Source organism: Eretmochelys imbricata, chromosome 4 (assembly GCF_965152235.1).
Source record: "Eretmochelys imbricata isolate rEreImb1 chromosome 4, rEreImb1.hap1, whole genome shotgun sequence".
Lineage (NCBI taxonomy): Eukaryota > Metazoa > Chordata > Testudines > Cheloniidae > Eretmochelys > Eretmochelys imbricata.
Genome location: NC_135575.1, coordinates 141,037,471 through 141,063,682, shown reverse-complemented (window position 1 = coordinate 141,063,682; position 26,212 = coordinate 141,037,471). Strand labels below are relative to the sequence as shown.

Genomic DNA, 26,212 nt, shown 5'->3' with positions numbered 1-26,212 from the left:
ACAGTCAGGGAAGTCTGCCCATCTATCTGCACAGCGTTTATCTTCTTCCTACATGAGCACATTCCAGGACGTCTGTGTGTGCAACACACACACACACACAATGCATGTGTGTAGTTATCTGTCGGGGATGCTTTTAAACATGGATATGGTTCCTATAAACAACACAATCCACAATAATCAATTCTGCACGTCTTTGGAGCAGAAGCTCTAAAACAGTCTATTTAAAAGCAAACCAACCAAACCAAACCAAACCAAAAGACCCACAAAAAGACACATCGCCGCCTCTGAAACCAGCATCCTTTCCACAGCAGATCCTTTCTTGCCAGAGAAGAAATAAATCAAATTTACACGGGGAGAAAGTGCCCGCGTTTGCTGTCTGCTGGCTATGAAGGTGAATCTGAAGTCTCCTAAGGAAATCAGGGAGCCCCAGAGCTGGCAGGCTGTCGGTGGGTAACATTAGGTGTTGTTTTTAAGGAATAACTGTTTGAAATAATGTGGACGCAGATTGTGACGGCGCAGCCTTAAAAACCTCCTGTTGCTCTCCTGGGTGCTGCGCTGCCCTGCGATTATGATCCACACCGCGTCGGGTTCAAAGTGGATCGAGCGATTTCTCTCCGAGGAGTTACACAACAAACACACCCGATTGAAAAGAGGGGGGTTAGAATCGACCCCCCCTCCCTTTAAGCAGCGGAGTGGATTTCGAACCCAAAGTCAAGGTCCAAGAACCCAGCGCTCGGTGTGCGCTAAATTCGGTGTGACTCGGCTTTTGGAACTGTCCCTCAAACGAAACACCCCTTCCTGCAAAGCGGAGCGAAGAAGAGGTGTGTGTGTGTGTGTTTGTGTGTTGGGGAAGGGGGGGGGCTTAGCCAATGGAGGAGCTGGGAGCCCCTGTGGCCGCAGCCCTGCCAAGTTTGCGTTGCTTCTTCTGCAAAGGCTCCAGTCCAGTTTTTTCAGGAGATCTCTCTCCCCATGTGCCCCCCTCCCCAACCTTAGGGCAGGTGAGTTGTCCAATCAGATGGTCCTTGCCAGGTACCAGTCTTATTTGTACTGCTCTCCGGCGAGCCAGCCCGGATTTGTGTACCGGGGTGTGAGTGTGCGTCTTGCGGGAGCGAGAGCCCCCCCCCCCCACCCCAAAGCAACCAGCCTCCCTGCAGGACTCTGCTCTCCTCTCTGCAAGGGGCAAGTCTGCCTGGATCACAGCTCCCCTGGCTGCTTTCACCTCGCCGGGAAAGACACGCTTACCTGCTTGCACTTCTTCTGGGCTGGGGGGTGGGTGGGTGGGTGAGTGGGTGAGAGGGAGGGAGGGAGGGAGGGGGGCAGAGTTGTGTGTGTGTTGGGGGGGGGATCTTTTGCGCACACACACACACAAGGCACAGCCCCCTCCAAAGAGCTCACTCCAGACCAAACCATGTTCCAGCCAGCAGCTAAGCGGTGCTTCACCATCGAGTCGCTGGTGGCGAAGGACAATCACTTGGCTTCAGAGGACCCCATCCGACCTACAGCCCTCAACTACCCCAACCCCTCCGCGGCCGAGGCCTTCGTCAATGGCTTTCACAGCGCGGCAGCCGGCCGGCCCCTGTACAGCAGCCCGGAGCTGGTCTTCCCAGAGGCCGTGAGCCACCCCTCCTTGAGCGTCCACCCGCACCAGCTGGGCGCCTCCCAGCTCCCGCATCCGCACTCCTTCTTCGCCCCCCAGCACAGAGACCCCCTCAACTTCTACCCCTGGGTGCTGAGGAACAGGTTCTTCGGGCACCGCTTTCAAGGTAAATCAGGAATCGCCAGCCTCGGGAAGGGAGGGAATTTCCCGGGCTTGTCGCTGCCTCGGTGCTTTGCCTTGTCCCTTTCCCTTCAAAACGCACGGACAGATCTACCGGGCAAACCAGCCAGCCGGCCACTTCCTTTAGCTGGGGTGCAGGGAGTCACAAGGAATCGCGGGTCTATGTAGGTGTGTGCTGGATATGTGTAGATCCAGGCGTATTCACACACACACGAAATGCAAGGGAAGAGTTTTAATGCATTGAACAATTTCTTGCTGTTGATTTCTTCTTGCATTCAGCATGCTATCTATCTATCTATCTATCTATCTATCTATCTATCTATCTATCTATCTAATCTCATCTCTTTGCAGTGTTGTAAGCCCTCTTGGTCCCAGGATCTAAGAGAGCCAAGGTGGGTGAGATAAGGGTCTTTTAAAGAAACAGCGAGGAGTCCGGTGTCACCTTAAAGACTGACAGATTTATTTGGGCATAAGCTTTCGTGGGTAAAAACCCCACTTCTTCAGATGCATGGAGTGAAAAGCAATTGCTACCAAAGCAATTTCCCCTCTCTTGATCTTGACACCTCATCCTCAATTATTGGGAGTGGACCACATCCACCCTGACTGAATTGGCCTTGTTAACACTGATTCTTCACTTGTAAGGTAACTCCCTTCTCTTCATGTGTCGGTATATTTATGTCTGCATCTGTAATTTTCACTCCATGCATCTGAAGAAGTGGGGTTTTAATCCACGAAAGCTTATGCCCAAATAAATGTTAGTCTTTAAGGTGCTATGTGTATATATATATAATGGTATTGCATGCGTATACTGCTTGTGTATTGTTGTGTATATTCTGAGGAAGAGTTCTGTGTAGCTCGAAAGCCTGTCTCATCCATTAACAGAAGTTGGTCCATTAAAAGAAATATTACCTCACCCACCTTCTATCTATCTATCTATCTATCTATCTATCTATCCCCACCCACCCCATCTATCTATCTATCTAATTGTGATCTTGCCTGATACCGCATGCTGAGATATAGGGTATGTATCGCTATAAGAATTCTTTCTCCAGAGGGCCTTCTGACACTTTAATACACCAAGATATTTCCAGTGCAACAATCTACACAAACAGTATATGCAGGCAATACAGTTAGAAACATGAATGTGTGTAGACGTGTATCTGTATATGTGCCGATTTGTGTGTGTCTAGATAAAGAACCACGAGACTTGAAAACACGGCATCGCTGTTTCAAGGAAAAAGAGAAATCGGAGGTCGATGTTTACAGCGATATTTATAATGGATGAATGCGGTAGTGGAGATGTTGAAAAGCATCTGAGTGTATTTATATTTTAAAGAACAAATATGAACGAATTAATGAGCGTGTGTGGATAGAAAACCTGGGTCTGTAGTAAATCAAATGTTTCTTTTTAGAAGAATGATTGGATGTTGTTTTCAAGCCCTCTGGTTTTTTATTTTGTTTTGTTTTTTTATGATGATTTTAATTTATTTTGGGGTTTGTTTTTTTTGGTTTTTGTTTTTTGTTTTTTTTTGCGTGCTCGTTTTTGTTTTCACGTAAACTAAACTCGCCCTCCCGGTCCATGCGCTGTTCCTGGCCCTATCGCAGGTCAGGGAGGCAGGGTAGGAAGCTCATCCACGGGCAAGGTCTGCGGCGATAAACCTGTGGCTTCGGCAGCCTTGTTCGTAAACTCCGCTCAGGGCTTCCTGGCTGGGCGTTGGTGGACGCAATCCCTGGGTAACTGTGAATCTAGTTTCCCAGAAGAAATACAAAAACCTGGAGCACGAAATGTAGGACTTGCTCTCCCACTTCCCAGGGCGAGCTGGGACTGGGAGAAACCTCGCCCCCTGCGCTGGGGTATTTTTAATCGTAGATCTGAGCAGTTCTGGGGGCAGAGAAATACAATGATCGGATAAGGGATCCGACCCCGGGTGTCTTTGAACTCAAGGAGCCAGGGGGAGTTTTGCCATTGATTGTAAAAGCAAGGATCAGCCCCAGTGTCTAGAGGCCAGGCAGGTGGAAAAATCACGTACAATTATATTTGCATCGATAACATATATAATTAGCGATGTATCTGGGCCTCCGTGGTATGTGACAGATATAATGTAGTCTGTAAAGTTTATATGATACACTCAGTGCATGGACACAGTGTAGCGAGATTAGGTTCTATTTTACAAATATACTCCTCTCTTTATATATAATTTTACACACTCTTACGTGGCTGGGGCGGCGATCTCTCTGTGTGTGGATAGACACACGCATTTACTTTGTCACAGCTGCTGTAAACTTGAACCCTGGACGTGATGTGTACCGGATTCCTAGGGCTGTCTGGTATTTCTTTCGATTTATAACACAAACATTTAACCTACACACGCCCGTGTGATACCTGATGTACACCGAGAAGTATATGAAAAATAGAAGTATCTTGAGTAATTGACACGCATCCATAAGCGCATGCGTGTGGCTGGTGTGTGTTTGTGTATCATAGCCAATCTGAATCCTGTGCAAAAATAATTTCCGGTGCCCACGTGGGTGTATGTCTCAGAGAATTATTTCTTTAAAACGCATAATATACTGGAAATGATTGTTCCTTCCATATCCCCAAACTCCTGCAGATTCCTCCGTAGCATCATTCTATGATCGCTCCTGCAGGGGGGTGTGTGTGGGTCAATTTCTCTTCTAGTAGCTAAAACCAAGGGAAAGGTTTCGCTTGCACCTAATCTCCAAAAGGAAACTTTTTTTGGGAGGGGGGGGGAGTAAGGAAAACAAGAGCCTGGGTCAGGAGCTTGACCCGGGCTGGGATTGCAAAGCGGCTGCGGAGCTCGGGAGTTTCTCCCCACCCACCCCCTCTCCCCACTCCTCATTACGGAGTTATAAATGCAAATCCACATTAGGCTTTTCACTCCATACACTAAACCGAGTCAAAAGAGAGCAGGGGATCATCAAAGGCGGGCTTTGTTCTGGGCGGGAAGAGAGAGATTAGGTTATCTCCTCAGCAGCAAATTCTCTCGCCTGGCTCCTGGCTATGCCCCGCTCCAGCAATAAACTGCCGCTCGCGAGATTGCTGAAATCGTTGTGTGTCAGCCGCACCGATCAGCCTGACAGATAAAAACAACAACAACAACAAAAAAATCCAGGGGGTCAGAGCAAGTTCCCTCTTTTCCCTGCTCGCGGGAGGGGATCGGCCGGACATCCCCGCCGCTGCCCCCCCCCCTGCTTCTGGGCCAAAAGGATCCCTGGATCCCATGGGGCACCGGCCTCCCCCGGCCCCATATACAAACCAACCCCCCCCCCCCCAACAAACCATTTCTGTCCATTCCAGGCGCGGCGACGCTGCTGTTTCGCTGGGACGCGGCGCAGGGAAGTGGGCGACAAGGGAAAGTGTAAAAGTCACCCTAGGGCCGCTTTGCGCTTGGAGATCCCTTGTGAATGGCTAGCCCCCGGGGGGGCATCCTGCCTCCTCCTGCTCTAGGGCATCTCGGTGGAGAGAGGCTGCAGAGGGGGAGTGAACCTCCAGAGACCCGTTTGGGTGGGATCCCCCCGCCTGACCTGTGTTCGCTGCTTTATTGATGATTGATTTGTGTCCGCGCCGGATCCGGCGCCCCATTGCGCTCGACGCTGTCCAAACCTGCCGGAGGGAAAGGTCCCTGGCCCTAAAGCATCGCAGCCCGGTCCCTGCCTCCCGCACGGCCTGGGCTGTGCAGCGGCCGGGGTCGCTGGTAGCCCGTTCCCGGATCGCGGCTGGGGCCGGGCCGGTTCCCAGCGATTCCCCAGAGGAGCCGCTTGCCTGGGAAGTTGGTCACCAACTTCGCGCGGCTCCCGGAGGGGCCCGGCTGGGGTTTCTGGCCCGGTGACTTGGCTGGAGGCCCAGGGGGGAGCAGATAGGAGTGGAAACCCCTGGGGGGCTGGGAATGGGGGAGAAACGGGCCCCCCGCTGTAGAGCCGGGGCGCGCTGGGCTCCCGGGCAGGCCTGGCTGGGTCTGTCGGTGTCGGGAGACACCAGCTGGGTCGGAGTCCCACCCTGGAGCTCAATGGCCAAAGGCTGCCCGCTGGCCCGTGCCCGCATCCACCCTCCTGTTTCCCCCGCTTAACTTCCCCGGCAGCCTGGCCAGCGCCAGCGGGAGGGGAGGAGACGCTTCTCCAGACGCCCCGGTTTGCCCAGAGCAGGGCCGGGGGTCCCCCCGATTCCCGCCCGACTTTCCTCCAGTGATACCGGGGGGGACGGGGTCACTCGGACAAAGGCAGATGTGTGAGAAGTGTTCGCTCTTTCCCATCCCGAGCTAATGTACCTCGGTCCACTTCTGCCTTGTCACCATCGATCTCTGCTCCACTTCTTCGCCTCCAGCCAATTCCTTCCTTCCGTCCTTCCTTCCTTCCTTCCCTTGCTTTCTTTTCAGTCCTCCTTTCTCTTTATTCTTTCTTCACTTCCTAACTTTCTTTCTTCACTTCCTAACTTACTTACTTTTTCTTTCTTTCTTTCTTTCTTTCTTTCTTTCTTTCTTTCTTTCTTTCTTGTCCCTTTTCATAATTCTTTCTTCACTTTCTTTTTCTTTTCTTTTTCTTTATTTAGGTCCGTTTTCTTTCTTTCTTTCTTTCTTTCTTTCTTTCTTTCTTTCTTTCCACCATATGTATCAATTTCTACTTCTACTCTCGTTCTTTTTTCGTTCTCTCTCTCTGTCTGTCTCTCTCTCTCTATATATATATCTATCGGATACTGGGCTAGCTGGACCTTTGGTCTGACCCAGTCTAGCCGTTCTTATGTTTCCAGGCTGGCGCTCCGGCGCTCCGGACCCGGCTGTCACGCCGCTGTAGCCGGGGGTCACTCCCATGACTTTGGCTGTCATGACCCTGCTTTTTGCGGCTCCGTTTCCCAGCCGGGGCCGGGGCTCTGGGGCCGGGGGCCGGGGCCCGAGCGGGATACGCGCATGCCGGTGAATGCAGCCCCTGGGACTCTCGCTAGGCTCGCCCGTTTCCGAGGCGTTGCTGGGCCCCTGGCCGGGGCTCCCCGGCTTTCCCCGCCCCTCCTTCCCCGTCCCGGGGTGAGCAGCTAATTAAAAGCTCAGCGCGCTTTGCAATTGCTTAAGTGCAGGGTCCTGACAGCCGCCACCAGGTCATTTGTCAGGGGGCTCCCGGGGGTCCCTGCAGCACCTCGCTCTTCCCGCGGCCTGACCCCGCGCGGGATGGGGGCAGAGATAAGGCCAGTTTCAAAGGGAGCCACCCTGTGATTTATGGGCACCAATAAGCGCTGCCTCGTTACTCTGCCAGGCCTTTAATTACAGGGCAGGTCCCTGCGCGGAGCGGAGCGGGGCTCACCTTGCTGGCCCGGGCCGCTCGCTGGGGGCTGGGGCTGGGGCTCGGGCTCGGGCTGGGGCCGGGGCCGGGGCCGGGGCCGGGGCCGGGGGCCGGGGCCGTCTCCCTGTTCTTGGGGGGTGGGAGGGTCTCCTTTGGAAGTGGGGAAGCAGGAGGCCGGATCGATCCATCGCAATCACCCCGTCGCCACGTCTTCCTTCCCTTCCCGTCTTGGTGTGCTTTTCTCTTTCTTTCTTTCTTTCTTTCTTTCTTTCTTTTTCTTGATTCTTTCTTCACTTTCTTTTTCTTTCTTTATTCACATTCGTTTTCTTTCTTTCTTTCTTTCTTTCTTTCTTTCTTTCTTTCTTTCTTTCTTTCTTTCTTTCTTTCTTTCTGTTCCCTGGGGCTCCCCAGTCCTGAGGCTGCCCAAGGGACTTTCTTTCCTGCTTACGAAGTTCAGGGTGGGGGGAAGGGCAGCCCCTTTGGGCAGGGACAGGAGAGGAAAAGGAGCAGCCTGCAAAGGCCCAGCCCTGAGAAATGGGGGAGTCACCCCCAGGACACACCTTCCCCCAGCGGGAGTGGCCAAGGCAGCACCCCCGCTGGTGGGGCAGGGAGGGGGCTGGGCAGACTGAGAAGCCGGGGGCGCCCTGGGGAGTGAGCCCTGACCAGGCAAGTCTCTGACTCTCGGTGCTTGGTCCGCAGGGAGCGAGGTGTCCCAGGAGGGTTTGCTACTGCACGGGCCCTTTGCCAGGAAGCCCAAGCGGATCCGCACGGCCTTCTCCCCGTCCCAGCTCCTGAGGCTCGAGAGGGCCTTCGAGAAGAACCACTACGTGGTGGGGGCCGAGCGCAAACAGCTGGCCAGCAGCCTCAGCCTCTCCGAGACCCAGGTAAGTACAGTGTGTATGGGGGGGGGGGAATCCATCCATCCTCCCTCCCTCCCTCCCTCGCCTCTCTGCCTTCTTTCATTGTGGTGTTAGGTGCCATGCAGAAATGGATAGGTCACCCTTTGCTTGGCTGCGGGGGTGCAGTAGCATGGCACATGTTTCCATGGGGGGGGGCACAGAGGGGAACAATTGTACCGGGGCCCGAACTCAAGGAGGCCCCCCAAAACATCTGTAACTGGGGTGACATGGGAGGGCCCCAGGCCCCAGGCAATGTAGCAGGCTCCCAGATTTGTCATCCCAGGTCTCAGCACAGCTGCGCAGCCAGTTCCATGAAGCTGCTGCGCTCCCATTCTGCTGTGCCAACAGCCGGGCAGACAGGAGTTAGGATGCGGGGGTGGGGGGGTACTCAGACAAGATACTGCTAGGAATAGCGCATCTTGGGACCTTGAAGAAACAGGGGGGAAGGAGAACATGCCAACCTCTCATTGACTTCCGTGGGAACATAGGTAAGGAAGGGCTGAGCTCTTTGGAAAACCCCATGGTGTGGGCTCAGGAATTGAATCAGGAAAGCAAGGAGCAAGCAATTGCCTTTGCAGGCCAAGGGACTGGTAGTTCTGGAGCACAGAATCATTTTCCTTTTGCAAAGTCGGCTACTATTATTATGGCCTGGCTGTCCATTGTATCTGTCAAGTCAAGACCCGGTCAACTATCTACAAGAAATCATTAAGGAATAAGGATATCTGGGAAGGGGAGGAAATTCCTCATGACTTCAAAGACGCAATCTTATTACACTATACAGCCATAAAGGCAACAAATCTGACTAGCTTAACTCCTGGGCTGACTCCCTGCTATCTGTAGGTGATAAAAGACTTTCCCCTACTTTGCTCAGTCAGATTACTGTTATTATTCAGTATATCAAGGGCTTGAGACCCAGCAGTACAAATGTTTGTAAGATCATTTCCCCAAAAGTCCTTGACTAATGGAATGATACTATGGGGATTAATTTTTAACTTATACGTAATTATGGGATAACAATTACTGCTAATAACAATCATTACAACATGCATTGCTATAAAAACCCTTGACCTGTAGCATTATTCCATTGCATGTAACTCTGCAAAAAAGGAACCTTATTGCACTTGTTTGTTAATATAAACAAGCTTTACCATTTTTAGAAGTCGAGCCCGATAAGAAATAGAAGCCAGGATGGCTGTAAATTAAAAAGGAATGGAGATTCATTTTAATCTAAACTTTCCCCCATCTTGGACAAGATTTTACAAGGGCATTTTTCCTTACAGTGTTAAGAAAAACTGAAATCCAGAAATATTATAGATAGGAATGTGGATGTAAAAAATGTACCATAGAGAGAAAAGATGCAGAGGTGAAGGAACCAAGGAATATACCTAGACTGGATCAGACCAGAGGTCTATCTAGTTCAGTATGCTGTGTCCGAGAACAACAGCTTCTTCAGAGGAAGGTGCTAAATTCCCCACAGTGGACAAGCTGCCCATCGGGAAAGTTTCTCAGTCAGTGGTTGGCTTATTCCCTGAATTAGGAGGGTTTATATCCCTTCCATGTTGGCATCCAATCTAATGTAGCTGTGGATGTTCTCATTATCCACATCACTAGCCAATCCGTTTTTGAATCTTGCTAAATTCTGTGTGAGTATAGATGGTACGGTATAAATATATAACTAAATTTACATGTATATACACACGCTCACACACACGCGCACACAGGTTCTTGAAGAAATCAGCAGCAAAAAGTTGCCCCAGGATTAAAAAAGTTTCTGAGTTTGGGTTATTGGGCATAATTTCAGGAACAGCTTTAAACCTTTGGAAAACTGGTTTGATAGATAGATAGATAGATAGATAGATAGATAGATGATGAGGCTGAGCCACAGAATTCAGACTTGGATCCAGATCCAGTCTTCCCAGTGCTTTGGTTCTGCATATCCCCATTTGGAATTTTGTGAACCCCAGGGGATCATTTTAAATGTGTTCACCCCAAATCCAATGAGACAGGTCAATAGCTGGCATGCCGAAGGCTGTAGTTTGCCATCCACCGTCATCACTCATGCTCTGCGGTCCTGTGTTCTTCTTTGCTTCTTCTGTCATGCCTCATGTATGAAGCCAGCTCTAAGAAAAACCCCAAAAGGTTAATGAAACAAATGCCAATTAGTTTTGATGGCAACAGCCGTCAAATATTGCTCCAGGTGGTCAAGGAGTCCTTGGAATTGTGCTGTGTTGCCCCAAGGCTAATTGCGATTTGTTCAGAAAATTGAAAGATGTGTATCTCTAAATCTGGGCATGTGTGCATATGTATAGACAGAAAGAGAGCACAATCTTATGCTTTAGTCTCTGTTCAGTAATATTGTATATTTATAGTTCTAGAAATCCTGTGGACACATTTTTGTAGCTTTCTAGTACAGTGTTATTTATCATCTGCATTCACTCAGTGAACACAGGTCGGCAATTTGCACTGAGAGATGTCTCTTTAGAATCGCCAATAACCTAGGGCCGGATTCTGAGCCTTTAACAGCATTTCAGTATCACCTCACTCCACAAGCCATCCCACAGACGTCATTAGGAGTAAGATGCTAAACTGGAGAAGGAGGATCAGACCTGGCCCTGAATGGTCACCAAAGTAATTTAGCTCGTAAATGCACAAGCAGAGCTATTTCCAAAGGGAACTTTTCGATTTCAACCCAGATGTGTAGTGTTATTAACTTATTTTTTCATTTTGCTTTGTAGCTTTTTTAAATTTATGTTTGATCATGTAAAGTGTGTGTGTGGGGGGGGGGGGCAGAACCAATTTTCCATGAGAAATACACAAATGCTGTACCTGAAACGTGTATTACTGTATGAATGGGCGTCAAAGTACGGACAGAGACCCTACTCGTTGCTGGAATCAATCTGTCACATCCACTCTTCTGAAAATAGGAATTAAAAAGTGTAGCTCAGATTGTAACACATATTTACAGCCACCACATATATTACTAGAGTGTGGGTATATGCTTTTTAAAATATCCATACACACACACACACTGCCAGTATAAGGTATACACTTCCTCATATATGAGACACACATGGTGTGTCATGCATGACACACGCACCACCGCATAGGTAAGATTCTCACACAAACATCCTTCTTACATAACATAGGCACCTTCTCGCCTACTGCGCACACACAGAGCCTCACATATAACCATGCCTGTACATCTTTTCGATTTCAGATGAGAGACGTTCAAATTGCCTAAATGTCCCCCAAATTCAGTAGCTCAACTCGCGAGCCTACCCTCGCCTTGCCCCATCTCTGAGCAGTTCTTCTTCTAGCACTTTGTCCCAGTCTCAGCTAAGACTTTCTGGGACGCTTGGAAGCACCTGCCTCCTCTCCTGAGAAGAGGCAGCTGCAAGTGTCACAGCTGGAGTGAGGCACAACTGGGACCAGAGAGCAACATCTGGAGCAGCCCGGAAAGAAGGTGGAGAGGGGTCTGAAGAGACCCACCCACACCCGTCCATCCCTTCGGGTCCCAGCCCAGGAAAGAGTTGGGCATTGCCCAGGCATCACCTTTGGATATAGGGTACGAGGTGTATAGAAGGGAGACTACCTCCCGCCCTATGGAGTGAACAGACACGGAGACTGGGGCATAGGCACCGGAGAGAGGGGCTGGCATAGAGTCAACAGGGCTCCAGCCTACACCACACCTTCTAATGGGGGTCAGTCTGGGGTGTGCTCACAGGGGATCCAGCCCAGACCATACCCACTAACAGGAGGGGTGGGGAGTTATGGGTGCTGTGTGTTGATTTCGTCAGGAGGGGTGGGGGTTGGTGGGTGCTGGGCTGCCGTTGGGGTGTGTGTGTGTAGTTTGTTGCTGTGTGTTGATTTGGTTGGGGAGTGGGGGTTCGTGGGTGCTGTGCTGATAATGCTGGCATGTATGTGTAGTTTGTGTTCTCTCTATGTGTGGCTTTGAGAAGGAGGGTTTGGGGTTTGGTGTGATGTGCTGATGCTGGGATGTGTGTACAGTCTGTGTCCAGCCTGTGGAGAACAGATCCACAGCATGTGGGGCAGACAGGACCATACATTGGTCCTATGTCTAGCATCCGTGAGAGCATCCTTCTTGTATAATACACGCCCCTTCTCTCACACCATTCATGCACAATCACACACACACACTCTCTCACACAAACACACACACAGAGATATTTTTAATTTCAGATGAGAGAAGTGCCAATTGCCTAACCAGCCCCCAAAGACACACATACGCACAACTCCAGTGCTGATGCTGGGGGGCAGGAGGTGCCGTCTGTGTGTACTGTGATTTATACTTGGTCCTACCTTAGCCGTACATTTCTATGATTCTATGTGCCAGTCTGTGTCAGAAGGCTTGTGGGCTTGGTGTGACATGCTGATGTGGGATGCAGGTGTAATTTGTGTGTGTCAATTTGTGTCAGAGGGGTTGTGGGTTTGTTGTGACGCGCTGCTATTGGGATGCGTGTGTAGTTTGCGTGCTGTGTGCGCGTTGATTTGTGTTGGAGGAGCTGGTGTGAAGCCCTGATGTGGGGAAGTATGCGCGGCTTGCGTGCTGCGTATGTGTCGATTTGTGTCAGAGGGGTTGGTGCGGCGTGCTGAACTGGAATGCGTGCGTCGTTTGTGCGCTCTGTGTGTGTGTGTCGATTGGTGTTGGAGGGTTGTGGGTTCGTTGTGACGTGCTGATGCCGGGATGCATGTGTAGTCCATGTGCTGTGTGTGTGTTGGTTTGTTTAGGAGGGGCTGTGGCTCTGAGGTGTGGATGGAGGGGTAGGTGTTGGCTGTCGAGTGTGTGTTTGTGTGTGCTGGGTGTTGGAATAATTTTTCCAGCTGCAATTGACAAAATGCTGCTTGACTTTTTGTGAAGCTTTTTGGCCAATGGAAACCTCCCCGTTCTGCCAGAGGCAGGTCTCGGGGGTGATTCCTGTAAACTCCAGCTGCAAAGCAGGAGAAAGACCATGGCTGGGCGGTTCTGTTCCAAAACACTCCATCATCAGGTGCAGGCTAAGGGCTGCTCCTGGCAAAGTCTGGGGGAGCTTCGCCATTGACGTGAGAGCAGGGCTCGGCCCATCATTTATTACCCCATAATTCCAAACCTCATTCAAAGGCCCCAGTGACCCCCAGGAAAAACGTGGGCTCAGTTGGGACACTTTATTGAGTTCCTTGTCATCCACCCCCAATGTGGAAAGCCACCCCACACCAGTGGCAGTCCAGGAAAGCAAGAGATGGAGGTGCACCAGCATGGCCAAACTGTGAAACTGGGTGGGGGTAGAGGGTGAATTTACACTGCTAAAGTCCTACAGGGTCAGTGAGGGTAGAACGGCCCCTCGCTATGCGGGAGCCGTGCTGGTGGGCTGGCAGTGAGAATGGCAGGGGTCTCTGAATGGATGCCCCTTGCCCTGCTGCTCTGTGGTTTAGGAGGCAGAAACTGCTCGTTGTTCAGTGGGGAAAATTCCTCCCGCTCCAAACAGGCAAAATTCCATCAGTCAAGACTCATATAGGAAAGTGTGGGGTGCTATACTGGAGGACTAGACACCCCATAGAAGGGAGAGGTGGTAGTGGCCTGAGCACAGGCCTGGGAGCCACGCCCTTTCGAGCTTGAATCAGTGACCACAGGCAAGTCACAGCACCTCTGCCTCAGTTTCCCTGTCTCTGACATGGGGGAAAATAACCTTCCCCACCCCCTGAAAAGACTGCTGAGTGGATTCCTAATGAACATTTGGGCTTGGAAGATGAAATGTGCTGTGCAATCTCAAGGGGAAAGGCCTCCAATGTTATTTCTTCTTGCCATTGCTTTTGGGTGTGACTGGGAGGGTTGCGGGGTGGGGAACGAACCGAGCTGTCTCTGGACTAGCTCCCACTTTCACAGGCGGCAGCTCCATAGTGGCTACGGATTTTAAATGAAACCTAGGACAGAGAAGTGGGGCAAGGCCAACAGGTGCGGATTATGTTAGGAGCTGCCATGTCCCATTAACAGGCATGGACAACAGATCCAAAAGCGTGCAGGGCAGAGAGGAAAATCCATCTGTCCTCAGTCTAGCACCTGTGAGAGGTGTGCCTGAAATTAACATAACAAAGCATTCTGTTAATAACAATAACAGCACTAACAATAAAGGCCTAACTTTATTGTAGCAAAGCTATTTGGGTTACAGTGTGATTATATTGCCTCTTAAACAAGCCATGGGATGCTGTTCAATGATGGTTAAGGTAACAGAAATCATAGAATCATAGGGTTAGACGGGACCGCCAGGGTCATCTCGTCTAGTCTTGGCATGAAAATAAATGCACAAATGTTAAGGAAGTAAAGAGTTCAGCTCCCCAAATTAATGTTAGTTTGCTAATCCCGTATCTACCACACTTAACGTTACTATATTAAAGTACACTTTAAAACAGAATAACAGGGATATAAACATATTCACTGGGACAGAGGCATCATTCTGAGGATAAATGTGGGACTAGATTCTGCTCTCAGTTACAGTGATATAAATCTGGAATATCTCCACTGATTCTGGTGGATTTACACAGGTGTAATTGAGATCAGAATTTCCCCCTTAAAGTGCCATTAGACTCTGGAAGGTGACTGTAGAAACGGCACCATGGGGTTTTATTTATTTAGTGGCTCCAGATCCAGTTTGCTCCAACGACAATCCCAAAGATGTTTTCTTCTAACTGCCAGCCCAGCAAACTCAGCCTGGCCATCAGAAAGACAAGCTGGGCTCTTTGGGAATTCTGCCTTGACACAAACAATAAAGATCTGTGACTGGAATCTGGTTAACAATTTGGTTAACTATGCATGAGCCGGAACAGAGTCCGGCACCCTCTCTTGTAGCTGTGTTGGCCCCTGCAGGGCAAAAAGGAGTGAAAATGTCCTTTGTCGGGCAGCTTTGACTCAGAGACTCGGATGGGGGCATGTCTGTTGAGTAAGAAGGTGTCATGGTTACACAGTCACTTTTCTGACCATAATCACTCCTTAACTCTTTCATTCCCTGGCATTTGCTCCATTGACCATAAATTCTTGTAATTGAATTTTGCTGGGGTTTTGAAAAGACAAACTCCAGAGGTATTAGGGGTGAGGAGTTTACAAAATGGAGACGCTGATTTCATGAGCTCAGCTGCTTCGGCCAGTGCCGACCTGTACCTTGGGAGTTTATTCAGGGAGCAGTTGGACTCTAGTCGATCCAGGACAGCTTAGTCCCAGCCCGGACTGAACAGTGACCCTATGTGGTGTCAATAGACAGCACAAGCTGGGTTATCCAGCCTGACAGCTAGAGAGCCCGAGAGAACCACTGTGTCCAGCAGTCTCCATAATGGATCTCCTTCATACTGATTATAACTCGGTCCTATCTCATCTCTCCCACGAAGGACACGGCAGGCTCTCAACATGGCACCCTAAAGATACAGTGCAGTAGGGAACGGTGTGAGTTTGCAACACAGGGCACTTCAGAGATTCTAAGGCCATAGGGGACCACTGTGATCCAGCTCCTGTAAAGAACCCAGAAAGACTGTGCTGAGTAACAGGGCAGAAATGCTGTTAAACCAGTGTTTCCATGTGTTATTTATTCCTTGCTCAGCTACATACAGGCCCCCTCCAAATACAAAGGCACCACCCACTCACCCCTTGCCATAACAACGCAGAGAGGAATGAGACAGGCTGAGAATGGCTGACAAGGTATCTCATTCCTATGCTTGCAATAGCGAGAAACAAGGGTTAATAAATATACTTCTATGGACAATGTTTCATCGCAGAAAGAAAACACTGAATACCTCAGATGGCTGGCCCTGCATTAACACAGATGGGAGGAAAACCCAAGGAAGAGTTTAACCTAGAGTAATTCCCAAGATGAGGATAATGTCCAAAACTTTGAGTGTGTATACAGGGCAGCAGATAAAAAGTTTATAAAACAATGAAAGGGATAGAGAAGGTAGCTTGGGAGCATCTGTTCTCCCTGCTTCATAACACAACAAGAGGGATGGTCAATGAAACTGAAAGGCAGCAAATTGCAAACTGATAAAAAGAAATACTTTTTCCACTCAAGGCGTGATTAGACTGTGGAACTCACTGCCACATCATGTGACTGAGGCCAAGAATTTAGTACAATTCTGAGGGACTGGATGGATGTTTATATGGATGAGAATATCCAGCATTATCATAGCTAATGCTAAAAGAGTTTTGGAAGGGATAAAAACTTCATTTAAGCCAATTTCTACTAGGGATTGGGGAGCAGATTCTCCTACCTCTGCCTACTGTGGGGTTCTTGCACTTTTTCAGCAGCATCTGGCTTGTGACCACTGTCAGACAGGATCTGGGCTAGATGGATCACAGGTCTGATCCAGCCTGGGAAATCCTATGATGTGCGGGAGCGTGGTTTACCTCTGCAGCATGGCTTTCAGGTCCTAGGCACCTGCAATGTTCGAGTGGATTTCTCCAAGCGGAGAAGAGATCAGAAAGAAGTTCTCTCTAGTGCTTAGACCTCTCCGGCTGTCAGGATGGGTTCCATACCTTTCTCTGATTTGTGCATGATCTTAGCCATTGCTCTGTGCCTCAGTTTCCCCTTCTATACACTGGGGATAATGATACTTCCCAAGATCCTCCATGTCTGTAAGGTTGGACTGATGTTTGTAAAGTGCTTTGGAGCTGTTGAATGAAAGGCAGCTATAAGTATTGTTTTAAAAATACCCTAAAGTGAAGAAAGCAAATGAGCTGAATCCACGTGCTTTGCTTTCCCTGGGATCCACCGGCATCGCATAGCATCGGTATTAATAAAATAACCAGTTCTTAGATGTCAAGGTGAAGGATCCTAAATCGCTGCATAAACTGTATACAGGGATTATTTTGCCCACAACTGAAATGCGGCCAGCTGTGATGTGGACAGTGGCCATTGTCCAACCATGGCGCATAGTACTTCAAGACAGAAAGTAAATCATATTGTGTCCAATCGATGCGGCGGTAGAGAAGCAGAAAGTAACTACGCAAACGGGAAACCAGCCAGGCCCATCCATGGCCCCTGTGGAAATGTTCCATAGGAGTGGTCAGGACAGTGAAGCAGCACAGTGCCCCCTAGTGTCTTCATAGAATCATAGAATATCAGGGTTGGAAGGGACCCCTGAAGGTCATCTAGTCCAACCCCCTGCTCGAAGCAGGACCAATTCCCAGTTAAATCGTCTTGCTGGGGCCTAGGCTCAGTAATGCTGGGAGAGAATAAGGATCACCATCAAAGCAGAACGCTGGCTGTTGTTTATTTCCCAGAGGCCCCTCAGCCAGGTGTTGACTCACTCTGGGCACACGCGCTCCAATGAGATCACACTATGAACTCGGGCCGGGTTTGTGCTTTGCTCTGCCAGTAGTTCTGTTCTGAGGCCGGTTACTCACCCGTTTGCTTTGCAGCTTCTCAGACCTCTCCCCATAACATAGGCTGACGCTGGAAAATCCCGACACTGGAAATTTTATTCCTTGATCCTTTTTTCCGTCTCTTCATAAGCTTTATGCAGAAGGTAACGGCAGTTATGCTTGACGCTCCAGAGAGCAGGGGGTGGCATGCAGCCATGCGGCTTGGTGAGACGGAGGAGTGGTTTTGTGGATAAAGTGTTAGCCTTGGCATTAGCAGAGCGGCGCTCAAGTGCTTGCTCTGCCACTGACTTCCTGCGTGACCTTGGGCAAGTCACTTAGCCTCTCTGTGTCCCGGCAATGGGGGGACATAAATAGGATGAAGATTAACTTGTGCCTAATGAGGAAGCAAACAGCTCACTCAATATCCGAACATGACAAGCAGGTCATTTCTGATGTGTGGGTGCCTGCCTGCCCCCACCTACAGGCATCACAGCCTGTGAGCAAGGCCTAAACAGTGACTGGATTTTAAATGCTCCCCTAGCACATTTCACCTGAGGACATAGGTAGGTGCTGGAACTAGGGGGGTGGGGGTGGGGGGCTTCTGCACCCCCTGGCTTGAAGTGGTTTCCATCATACACAGGGTTTACAGTTTGGTTCAATGACTCTCAGCACCCCTCACTATTCACACACTGTTCCTGCCACCCCTGTCTGAAGTCGGCAGAATGCTACAAATGCTGGTGGATTACGTCTCAGACCACTCGGGTGAGGTAGCTGTCATTATCCCCCTTTTACAGAAGGGGAAATTGCCTTGGCTGGTTCAGTGATTTGGCAGGCCATCAGCAGCACCAAAAATACAGCCCATAAGGCCTGGTTCCTAGGAGATCTGCTGCAATCTCTTAACTAAGCTTCTTCACCTCCCTTCTCACGCGGCTAGAGATGCCTCCTCACTTAGCTTCCTGAGCTACGACACTGAGACTCCATCCTTGGCCATTCTGAGGATCAATTCACCGCAGGAGCATGGGCTGCCCGCTCCTCCTGCAGAACCCCCAACCCCTCCACGGCGTAGTTCTCAAATTTTTCCCTGCGTGGGACACCGGGAAGGGATGCCTCTGTCTTTGTCACTGCACAGCCCATGGTCTGAGGGCCCCTGATCCATCTAGCTGCACCTGTGAGATGATTCCAGTGGCAAAGGCTTTACGAAGTAATAACCATGCCAGTGAGGGTATTTTCTCTCTCAAGGGACTGGTAATTAGGGCCCAGACCTTCAGAAGTATTTAGGCACCTAACTCCCATTGCAATCAAAGGGAGTTAGGCACCTAAATACCTCTGAGGACCTGGGCTTACCTTCTCAGGCTCAGTTACGCCAGGCATGGTCCCTGCTCCCCGTTATGGTTCTGGCCTCCAAGCACTTTACCGACATGGATTAACCCCTCCCAGGCAGTAAGCAGCTCTGTTCGACCCATGGGGAGCCTGGGACACAGAGAGGTGACTTGCCCAAGGCCATGCAGTTAAGAAGCAGCAGAACTGGAACTCGGTGTCCTCACGTGTCCTGCTTTAACCACTTGCCAGCCCTGGGAGATTCAGCAGAGAATAAAGGCTGTGGACGGGAAGATATGCCCATGGCTCCTCCACTCAAACAGGGCAGGGATGTGCCGTCTGCCCTCACTGTACTGCAGCCATCACTTATGGGGCTTCTTTCTCACACCCCTGCCTGTTCAGGGAGGCTGTCCTTTGGAGCTGGCAGGGGGTCCCTCTCAGAGCGCTGGAGATGAAATGGGCATCTCTGAGCTCCACGAACGGCTGTCTGGTTTGTGATTGCATTCCCCTCACACGGTGCTGCCTTCAGCCTGCCTTTATGGGGTGCCTGCGGAGCCCCCAGCCAAGCCCCCCGTGTTATTTTTGCCTGCCCTCTGTGAAACAGGCGGGTTGTTGGGAAGCAAACAGTGAGGCAGGGCCTTCCGCTGGATTGGAAAAGGGGCCGGAACCACAGGGGGCTGGATTTTAAAGCTGCCCACATGCATCAAATGCTCCCAGGTTTCATCCTAACCTAAGGGGGAAATGGCCACAAGCCTAGAGTGCAGTGGGATTTAAACCACTGTTGCTAAGAAGGGACCAAATTTCCCAGAGATGCTGAGCACCCATAGCTCCCAGTGGCTGCAAGCGGGAGTTGCAGCTGTTCAATGCTCGAAGATGTGGCCCAGTGATTTTCAGTTTTGGGTGCCCCTCTGAATCAGTTTTCAAAATGGCTTGAGGGCCAATGTAGACAGGACCAAACTACTTCTGAATCGTTCTCATTTATCTCAGGATCAGGGCCGCTCTGCGCTAGGTGCTGTACAAACATAGAAGGAGACGCATTCCCTACCCCCCAAATAATCGCTGATGGTATTAAAAAGAATTCTGCACAAGCTATGCTACCACTCGAACAGTCTTCAGTTCTGGTCCAGGGGCCCCCGCTGCTGGCAACTATTCTATTTCCAGGGCTAGCGGGTCATCACTGAGTATGGCAGGGGAAAGATATTGTCAAAGCAAGATCAGTGAAATCTGGAGGGGGTCAGGCACTGGGTCCATCTACACCGCTAGCATGACGGGACTGGGTGGATGTAAGGCAGTGCGGTGCGGCCTGTGAATGCAAGACCATGAACAGTGTCGCCAGAGTGGATTGTATTCCTGTAAAAAGAAAAGGAGTATCGGATGCATCCGATGAAGTGAGCTGTAGCTCACGAAAGCTTATGCTCAAATAAATTGGTTAGTCTCTAAGGTGCCACAAGTCCTCCTTTTCTTTTTGCAAATACAGACTAACACGGCTGTTACTCTGAATTCCTGTAAAGACCAGGGGCCAAATGTCCTCCCCACTAAATTTGTCCCCACTGACAAATTTAGCCCTGATAAGATGCCACGACACGAGTGTCACAATGTCGTTTAAATCGTACTTCAAGTGCTGCTGTGAGCAGAGAAGTGACTGTGAAAACCGGCCCTTGTTACACAATGGCACTTTTCCCTGTGTGCCTTCGGCATCTGATCTGCTGCCCTTCATGACAGGAATAAATCCTTCCTGCTTTTGCCTCCCATTAGCCTCGCAAAGCCAGCCCGGCTCTGGGAGACGGAGCAGGAGGCTAGAAGCTAGAACATTATCAACAGGATGGTGAACCGAGTTCTAAGTGCAAGGAGGAAGAATAGTCCTGTGTTCTGGCTGCTACTCTGGGGTTTGGGAGACCTATGGTCAGCTCCCGGCGCTGCCTCTCCTTGCATAACCTTGTGTCTCCCTTCCCCATCCGTGAAATGAAGAGCACTTCCCTGCCTCACAAGAGTGTTGAGAGGATTAATACTGAGGTGCTCAGATGCTGCTGTATTCGGGGCCGGATAAGAACTTAAGCGTCGAGTTTGATGACACATTTTCGGCAAACAGTAAATTCAATTAAAAATGCATTTTTCGGGGCACCAAAACTATTTGCGGATTCCTGTGAAATTGAGTGAAAAGTCTTGACCCCGCCACCACCAAAAAAATTCCAAATGTTTTGCGTCAACCATTTTGAAATGCGTTGGTTCAGCTTTTCGCTTGTCAGCATTTCAGTCCGACCATTTTGAAATGAAACCTTTTGAAACGGCCTTTCATGGCGCAATTGAAAAAAACAATTTAAAAACAAGCAAGCAGAGAACAAATGCCTGAAAACCACCTGGGACAAAAAACTGGTGGTGGCGGGGGGAATTGTTCAGCGGCGAACACAAACATTTCATTCAACCTGAAACAATTTCTTTTTCGTTTCGATGAGGGGGGAAAAAATTCCCTTTCAGTTCAAAGTGACCCAATTTTTCTTTTTAATTCTTCAGCTTAGCCCCCAAACTGAACAATGAACTAGTGCAGCTCTGCTCTGCTTAAGCTAGATAGCTCAGCTCTCAGTCATGCTTGTGTGGCCCAGGGGAGAGGGTGTTAAAATGGGGACTCACAAGACCTGGTCTCAGTCCATTGGATGAGTCACTTCCAGCACCTTTGTCTTGTCTGTTTAGACTGCAAGCTTGTCAGAGCTGTGACTGTCTTTTACTCTGTGTCTATGCAGACCCCCGCACAATGGGGCTCTGACCTTGATTGGCACCTGTAGACCCTGCTGTAATATAGTATACTCCGGAGCCTCTGAATAGCAGGGGGAGACATAGGTTTTATGTGGCTAATCGGAAGTTTGGATAATCAAGAGGGCAGGAGCTGTTCTGCCATTCTGCAGTGAGGTGGCCTTCCTCATGGCTGGGGGCTCCGGCTCCCCCTCCTCCTCACAATCCTGGCCGGGGGTCTCTGCTCTGTAATCTGAACCACCGCCTTATCCAAATCCCTTCCTTGTCCCCCAGCTTGGGCAAAAATTGGGGATTGGTCCTGCTTTGAGCAGGGGGTTGGACTAGATGACCTCTGAGGTCACCTCCAACCCTGATATTCTATGATCTATAACGGGGGTTCGGAAAAAAGGAACCACACTATACTCCTAAGATAACTGCCGGTGATGTGTATGAGTCAGAAGGGACACCCATTGATTCCCAGGGCAAGGGAATGGCCCCAGCCGTTAAAAAAGTAATCTCTGCGCTTGTAGATGGAGCAAATTAGATCTAGACACAATTTGTACAGAGTCACATTGAGGAGTGGAAGCAGGCTCTAAGCACAGTTGTTAAACATGGCCGCTTGCCCTGAGTTAACCAGCCTCCCTCTTCTTATCTGTCTTTGTGTCCCACTCTGCCTGTCCGGCCTTCCCAGTTTTCTCCCTCTGTCTCTCTCAACTTCTGATAAGCAGCACCATGAAATGTCTCTCTCCCACTCCCTGCCCAAGAACAGCAGCAAAGTTCCCCACAAAAACCTTTAACTGTCAGTGACAGTTGCTAAATTATTTCACTAAAAATCCAGGAAGTCACCAGTTAAGGAACGTTCCCACCAGCTTAAACTCACCCCTCATCCCCCCCAGACATCAGGCCGCCCAAATGCATTTCCACACATCTCCGCTCCACAGGCAGCTCATCTCCTCAGCACCCCACCCCCCGGTCCAGTCCCCATTTAGAGCCACCCCCGACACCTTCTTCCAGTCACATCCACCCACAGAACCTCCTCAGACAGCTTCAGACAAACTACGCATCGACATAGAAGATGTAGGTACTCACAGATGTAGGAGTCGTCACCATAGTATCTGAGCACCTCAGTCTTTGATACGCTTATCTTCACAACACCCCTGTGATGCAGAGCATTGCTATTATCCCCATTGCACAGATAAGGAAACTGAGGCACGCATGGTTAGCTTGACAAAGGGACTTAAGCACTGCAGTGCCTAGCAGGGTAGTCATGGTACCACCGGGACACCGATTTTATAGCTATATCGTAATCAGCCCTTGAAATGTGAAAGCAAACGGGAGGGAATTAGCTCTGTCTAGCATGGAGCGGAGTCAGGGGCTTATTTATCCTCACAACCTGCGTGTGAGACACAGATTATCCCCATTTTAGGGAGGCCCAGGCCCACAAAGGTATTTAGGCTCCTAACTTCATTTATTCAGTGGGCGTTAGGTGCCTAAATACCTTGAGAATCTGGGCCAGAGAGACTCAGTGATCCAGCCATGCAGGAAGCCTGTGGCAGAGCTGGAACCTGAAGTCAGGTCTCCCTGGCAGAGCCCTAGGATCATCCCTCCTCTCTGCCGATACGGGCCACGCTCAGGTCCGATGGAAATCAATGGAGTTTTGCCATGGACTTCACTGGGACCAGGGCTAAGTCCGACACATTTGACTGTGCACTGAATGGGTGTTGGCGGATGGCTTGTAATGTGTGGTGAACGTTTATTCCCAGCAGCTGTACACGCCACCCTCGTTGTATCAGCTGCCCTGCTGGGTTCTAGGCCAGGGGCTCTCGATGTTTTTCTTTCTGAGACCCCCACAACATGCTATAAAAACTCCACGGCCCACCTGTGCCACAGTAACTGGTTTTCTGTATATAAAAGCCAGGGCCCGCGTTAGGGGGTAGCAAGCAGGGCAATTGCCCGGGGCCCCATGCCACAGGTGCCCCCATGAAGCTGCATTGCTCAGACCTCGGCTTGAGCCCCAGGTGCCAGGGCTCAGAGCCCTGGGCTTGAGCCCCATACAGTGGGGCTTTGGCTTTCTACCCTGGCCCTGCTTGGCGGGACCCCCTGAAACCTGCTCGCAGGCCCGCAGGGGGGCCTAGACCCCTGATTGAGAACCAGTGTTCTAGGCAAAACCCTTGAGCCTACAAGACACAACGAAACTTTATTCTCTCTAGCAGCCACTGTGCAAAGCGCGTCCCCAGAGTGCTTGGTGGGGTTCCCTGGCGCCATGGCAGTCACGCTAGAGACTGATCTAGCTATAGAGCCCAGGGAGCGAGCCACGGAAAGGTGTAGACAAGGGAGAAATTGAGCACTGCCATTGCACGAACTCTGAGCAGTTCCTGTCACAGCCACACGTCTCCCGGTAACTCTGTCACGCAGCTGCAGTGACCCTTTTACCTTGGAGTCGCTGGTTTGACTCCTGCCCTAGGGGGCTGCTGGCGTTTGTCTTTTTATCTGGTCGACGTTACAAGCGGTGGTAACACTAGTAAAAAGAAAAGGAGGACTTGTGGCACCTTAGAGACTAACCACAAGAACTCCTTTTCTTTTTGCGCATACAGACTAACACGGCTGTTACTCTGAAACGGGTAACACTAGTGAGGCTCATCACCGGAGGATCTGGGCGCCTCACCTAGACTAGCTGGTCTGGGAGCTGCCGGGTGCTCGGCCCTCGTGAAAGTCAGGGCAGCGGATAAATGCCCGCCACTCCCCACTTGGGAGGGAAGTAGCATCATCCTCATTGTGCACATGGGGAAACTGAGGCACAGGGTGATTGACGTGACTTGCCCGAGGCCATCTAGGAAGCCCCATGGCAGAATTGGGAATAGAATCCAGGTCTGGCGAACCACAGTTGAAGGGTTTTAGCTAGAGGGACATTCTTCCTCAGCAAAGAAACCAAGTTATGAAGGGACATTTGGCCAGCACCTTCCTCTTGCCTCCTACAAATGGTTCCCCCAGCAGGGAGCAGGGAGGAGATGCTTTTCCCACCAGTGTATATGTTTGGAGGTGATACACAGAGGGCTTTGCTGTCCCTGGCTTTCAGTTTCGCACCTTTCACAGCCGCTGCTTTCACGTCAAAAACAATTTTTTTTTAAACATTTTGTTCGCAAGCAGCACAATTTGCAGTTTGCAGCTGCTGAGCAATGCTTGTCCCATTGTCACCTCTTGGGCTGCTCTGTTCTGAGCGAAACTGGGGCACCTTTCTCTGGGTTGCCAACTTAGTTCCTCTTAGCTTTTTCCTTCCTGTCCCTATTTGAACTTGTGGAAGCTGAAACTAGCACCAGGAGAGATGCTGAAGGCTCACATAAGAACCCACAAGTCTAGCTGCTTCTAAACTCACTCCCCAGCTTGGGTCTGAAGAGCAGGGATGGAGATCCAGTAAAGTTTGGGTATGGCGCTATCTGCTGTCAGCCAGGCCAGAAATACCCCAGGACCCAATCTCTCCCTCCTGGTATTTGATCCCTTCTCATTCTACTCCAGGTGCCCACTGGGCAGTGCACAAATGAAATGAAAATGAAAAAAGCCAGCGACTCTCAGTCCATGACCCATCAGAAGCCCACACAGCCCTTCCTGGCGGCCCACAAACGGAGGGTATGTCTACACGTGAAACGCTACAGTGGCATCGGTGTAGTGCTTCAGTGTAGACATGACTCTGACAGGAGGGGTTCTCCCGTTGATGTAGGTAATCCCCCAACCCCAGGTGGTAGCTGGGTTGATGGAAAAATTCTTCTGGCGACCTAGTGCTGTCTACACTGGGGGTTAGGTCAGCTACATCACTTAGCGGGGTGGATTTTTCACACTCCCTAAGCCATGTAGCTATGCCGATGGGAACTCCTAGCGTAGCGCAGCTCCTTGTGTTTTTTACCTCCTGTAATTCATTGCCAGTTATCTCAAGGCAGTTAACATGTTTGAAAAGGCTAGTGTGGACACCCTCCAGACGTTTGTCAGGCTACAAATGTTTGTAGTTTCACCTAGGGATCAGCATTGGATAAGCTATAGGCTACACTGCACAAAAGCTGTGGTTTTTTGCATCCTGGTGGCTATCTCCCTGTGAAATCCTAGTGGAAACAAGGCGTTGTAGCTTTTATATAGATGTAGATAGTCAAGGTAAACTCCCGGTGTGGGGGTAGAGGGTTGTCCTTGATTAGCTTGCTACATCAATGTAAAAATACCTTACAATTATTACACGACACTACAATACATCTACAGTAAAATCAATCACTGCACCACACAAATATTGTAATCACTGCGCTACACTACTCATTCATTATAATCACTATGCTACACAGCAATCCAATACAGTACCCTACCTGTATGTCACAATCACTACAGTACAGATACATATATCATACATGTATATTACAGTCAATACACTCAACGGAAAATGTGCGAGGGAAGACCAAGTCCTGGACTGTCTGGCAAGTCAGGCTGCGGTGAGTTGGGGAGTTGGGAAAGGAGCAGGGTTCTTTCTTACAAAGTGGTCCCCCACATAGGAAAAGCTAGAGGGCCGCTCTCGAGGCGTGGCTTGCTCCGGGTCAAAACCCATGCCCAGAGAGCGCTTAGAATCTCAGTGACTTCCCCTCCTCTTTCTGTCTCGCCCAGGTGAAAGTGTGGTTCCAAAACAGAAGGACGAAATACAAGAGGCAGAAGCTGGAAGAGGAAGGCCCTGAATCAGACCAGAAGAAGAAAGGTTCCCATCACATCAATAGATGGCGGATTGCCACCAAACAGTCCAACGGGGAAGACATTGATGTCACGTCTAATGACTAGAAAGGGGGCAGGCTGCTGGCAAATAAACCAATGAGAGGAACAAGGTGGAGGAGGGGAAAA

General features: G+C 50.1%; 1 protein-coding gene across 1 annotated transcript; it reads left to right on the top strand.

Moving 5' to 3' along the window:
• Positions 1-1,408: 1,408 nt before the first annotated feature.
• LOC144263735 (homeobox protein EMX1) lies at positions 1,409-26,152 on the top strand. The gene is made up of 3 exons (XM_077814708.1): positions 1,409-1,763; positions 7,766-7,950; positions 25,985-26,152. Exons 1-3 carry the CDS (start codon positions 1,409-1,411, stop codon positions 26,150-26,152), a joined length of 708 nt encoding a protein of 235 aa, XP_077670834.1.
• The last annotated feature ends 60 nt before the right edge of the window (positions 26,153-26,212 follow it).

Bases quoted from the DNA above. Each gene is read 5' to 3' on its own strand.
- LOC144263735 (XM_077814708.1), top strand. From the start codon at position 1,409: ATGTTCCAGCCAGCAGCTAAGCGGTGCTTCACCATCGAGTCGCTGGTG. The intron at 1,764-7,765 runs GTAAATCAGGAA...CTTGGTCCGCAG, and splicing joins CTTCGGGCACCGCTTTCAAG to GGAGCGAGGTGTCCCAGGAG. The intron at 7,951-25,984 runs GTAAGTACAGTG...TGTCTCGCCCAG, and splicing joins TCAGCCTCTCCGAGACCCAG to GTGAAAGTGTGGTTCCAAAA.